Raw genomic sequence first — 3339 nt, 5'->3', positions numbered from 1 at the left:
CATTTTATGAAAACAGTGTAATGCAATGTTATGCAATGCACAATTTACCTTTGTCAATTTGCATGAACCTCCATATGATACTTGTTAGTTAAGAACACCTAGAGAAGCTATTCTCAATCTAAACTTGAGCTTGATAAATAACAATAGAAATCCTATTACAAAGTTGTCAAGGGAAGCCAAAAGAAAAACCCAAAATGCATACATTAACAAAGCTGCTTGCTTGAGGCTTACCTTACCACAGAGAAGAAACACAACACAAGGCATGCAGACATGTGTGTGTGTGTGTGTGTGTATAGTAGCTAGCAGACATGGACGATGGTGTTGTCAACTAGAATAGGTGAATCTTTGTCTACTTTCTGACTAGGGGTTTTTGAAGAGCGTTGAGGTTAGATCATTGGTGAATGTTATTTGGTTTAAAGAAGTGGGTTTTGGGTAGTTGGATTTTAAATGTTGTTGGTTGGATTTGATTCTGGGATTTGGAAAAGGTGAATGTTGTTAGGGTTTTCATGCAGATAAAAACAAGGGGAGAGATAGATAGATTTGGCTAGGTGGGTTTGGGTGAGGTTTTGGATTGTATCTGTTGGATTTGAAGATTTTTTTTTTTATTACTTATAAGGGAAATCTCAATCTAAGACACTACACTGCTCTGCAACAGCAACCAAACAAAGAACCAGAGAGAGAGAGAGAGAGAGAGAGAGAGAGAGAGAGAGAGAGAGATGAAATAATTATACTTCAGGTATTCGGTACGGTACGGTACTAATCGGTACCAAATACCTGGTTCCGCTACTATACCATACTCCTTTGATACGGTATGGCATCATACCGAATATCTCCTTATCCCAAATGAAATGGTATGAAATCGGTTTGGTACGGTATGGTTAGTGTACGGTTTCGGTATTTCGGCCTTAGATGTCCAGCCCTAATTTGCATGCTCTCAGATTTGATATGGGATTGAAAATGCCAAATCCAAGCGGAGCATTGTAGGCCCTCACCATGTTATATGCTCTTTTCATGTCTATTTCAATATGTGAGACTTATGAAATGGAAGGACAGCTACACCAAAATGCAATTGGACAAAGTTCGAGATGAATGAGCAAGTCATATGTTAGAGTGGCTTTGAGTTTGAAGTATTAGCATCCCCCTTCATTTTACATTTTTTTTTTCAATTATTTTGCTCATATATAGACAAGAATAAATAATATATGGGGGGTTAATCGTTTTATTAGTCCCTGAATTTAGACTTGATTTGCATTTGAGTACCTCAATTTCCAAAATGGTTCCCGTGGTCCTTTAACTTCAGTTTCGTTTGGACAAATGGTCATGTCGTCAATTTTGTTAATTTTTTTGTTAAATGCAAGGGCAAAATGGTATTTTTGTATCAAAATTGATTAAAATATGAATAAAAAATTAAAAAAAACTAAAAAAATTCAAATTAAACTATCTCTCTCCCTCTCTATCCCGATTTCTACTCCCCCCAAACTTTATTTTTCTTCATTTTTGTTGGTTTTTTATTTTGATTTTATTTTATTGCTATTTTAAAAATATGATTTTTTATTCATTTTTTTGGTTTTAATATAAAAATACCATTTTGCCTATGCATTTAACATAAAATGTTAACAAAATTGACAACATGACCATTTGTCCAAACGAAACTAAAGTTAAAGGACCACGGGAACCATTTTGAAAATTGAGGTACTCAAATGCAAATCGGGTCAAAGTTCAGGGACTAATAAAACGATTGGAAAGATTGTGATTCATGGAAATGTTTAATGTATATTGGGTCTAAAACTAAATTTACTATGTATATTTCAAGTATGGATATATTTAAATTTATATATGTTTTTTTATGTGCAATGGCAACACTTCATGATCTGTATTGATATTCTGAGAGTAATCAAGTGAAGTGTAATTTCTAACATATCTATAGTTTTGCACAAACAACTAAAATTAAAAAGTTAAAACATCACTTATAAGATAAATTTATATATAGTTTTGTATTTATAATTATTGTTGAGTGACTGACTTGGAATTATTTGCTAAGGACATCCTCAATATCCATTGTTAGGAACTAACTTTTAAAATTTGCAGCTTCCTCAATATCTTTTATTTACTTGTAATACTCTAATTATTATTTATAATAGATGTCCGTTCCGCAATTTGTTTGTCTTGCACTTTGATCAGAACAATTCATCCTTTTTTTAGCCGTGTCGTCATAGCAAAGGACAACCTCCCACAACAAATAATCGCCGTTGACTCTATGGCAAAGAAGGAGAGGAGAACTGCGAGTTTCCATTTGAATAGCATTCATAAGCAAAATATCTTTATACGACGTCACGTTTGTTGGAAAGATTTTGTGGTGCTCAAAAATCTCCTTAATCTTGTTTTCTTCCCACAAATCACATGCTTTTGACAAGTAAGTATTCTGGCTAGAAAACTTGGCACATGTACCGTGTTTTTCGTACTCCATCGCCCAAAACCACATATTGTTGTCTTTTCCTTGGGCAACTCTCTGCTCCAGATTTGGCCAGGACTCTTTCATCTTCGATAGCAATGAAGCATCATTTTGCAGCTAATTAATTATATTATTATAAGATAGAAAGCTATAATTAGATTTGGCGATATCAGATCAATCGATCATAAATGAAAACTGTAAATAAAAGGAATGAATATAAAGTACATTAAAGAAAGAATAAAAAGATTTAAGAAATAAAGAAATATATACGTACCATAGTGCTGCTAAATTTTGAAGCTGATTTGCATGTCAATATCTTGGAGAGGTTGGTTGGCCAGAGGCCATGAGTAGTGAACTTCTCATATGGTTGATGCTCTGGAGTGCACCGTTTCCCGACCTTCAAACATTTCGTCTTCTGCCATTGTAGTACATATTGTAGGTAGTCATACGGTTGCCCATGAGTGGTGATAGCTTGCAGAGAAGCCGCTGACAAGAGCACAAGAAGGAGTAGTTTTAACATTGCCAATATCTCATATATTAATGGCATGCTGATGATCTAATATCTCATATATTATGCCTTATATATATATATATATATATATATATATATCTAAATATGCTGCTTAGTTCTCACACACAGACACAGTATTTATACTAGAAGTTGTGATCACTTTTTTGCAGTGGTTCGTTCGAGTCATGGAATACCTACCAAGCCCACATGTACTGCCATTACGCGTGTATGGTGTTAGGCATGACTATATGAGCTATAGTAATCATAACATCCACATGGTCCCCCACACCAAGCTTTGTACAGCAACATGACTTCCTCAGCTCACACAAAGATTATAACAAACCAACCCTCAACAAGTTTTTGCCGCAAAGCTTAT

At 34.5% G+C, this 3339-nt stretch overlaps 1 protein-coding gene across 1 annotated transcript; it reads right to left on the bottom strand.

Moving 5' to 3' along the window:
• Positions 1-1963: 1963 nt before the first annotated feature.
• Positions 1964-3064, bottom strand: LOC117627999 (extracellular ribonuclease LE-like). The gene is made up of 2 exons (XM_034360335.1): positions 2727-3064; positions 1964-2569 (listed from the first exon to the last, which is right to left on the bottom strand). Exons 1-2 carry the CDS (start codon positions 2997-2999, stop codon positions 2129-2131), a joined length of 714 nt encoding a protein of 237 aa, XP_034216226.1. The 5' UTR covers positions 3000-3064; the 3' UTR covers positions 1964-2128.
• Positions 3065-3339: the final 275 nt, after the last annotated feature.

This window comes from Prunus dulcis, chromosome 5, assembly GCF_902201215.1.
Source record: "Prunus dulcis chromosome 5, ALMONDv2, whole genome shotgun sequence".
NCBI classification, from domain to species: domain Eukaryota; kingdom Viridiplantae; phylum Streptophyta; class Magnoliopsida; order Rosales; family Rosaceae; genus Prunus; species Prunus dulcis.
The sequence above is the reverse complement of the archived record's forward strand: the minus strand, read 5'-3'. Positions and strand labels throughout refer to the sequence as shown.

Excerpts from the sequence above, each read along its gene's own strand:
- LOC117627999 (XM_034360335.1), bottom strand. The coding sequence starts at position 2,999 with ATGCCATTAATATATGAGATATTGGCAATGTTAAAACTACTCCTTCTT. Across the intron at positions 2,570-2,726 it reads CAAAATTTAGCAGCACTATG|CTGCAAAATGATGCTTCATT; the intron begins GTACGTATATAT and ends ATAATTAATTAG.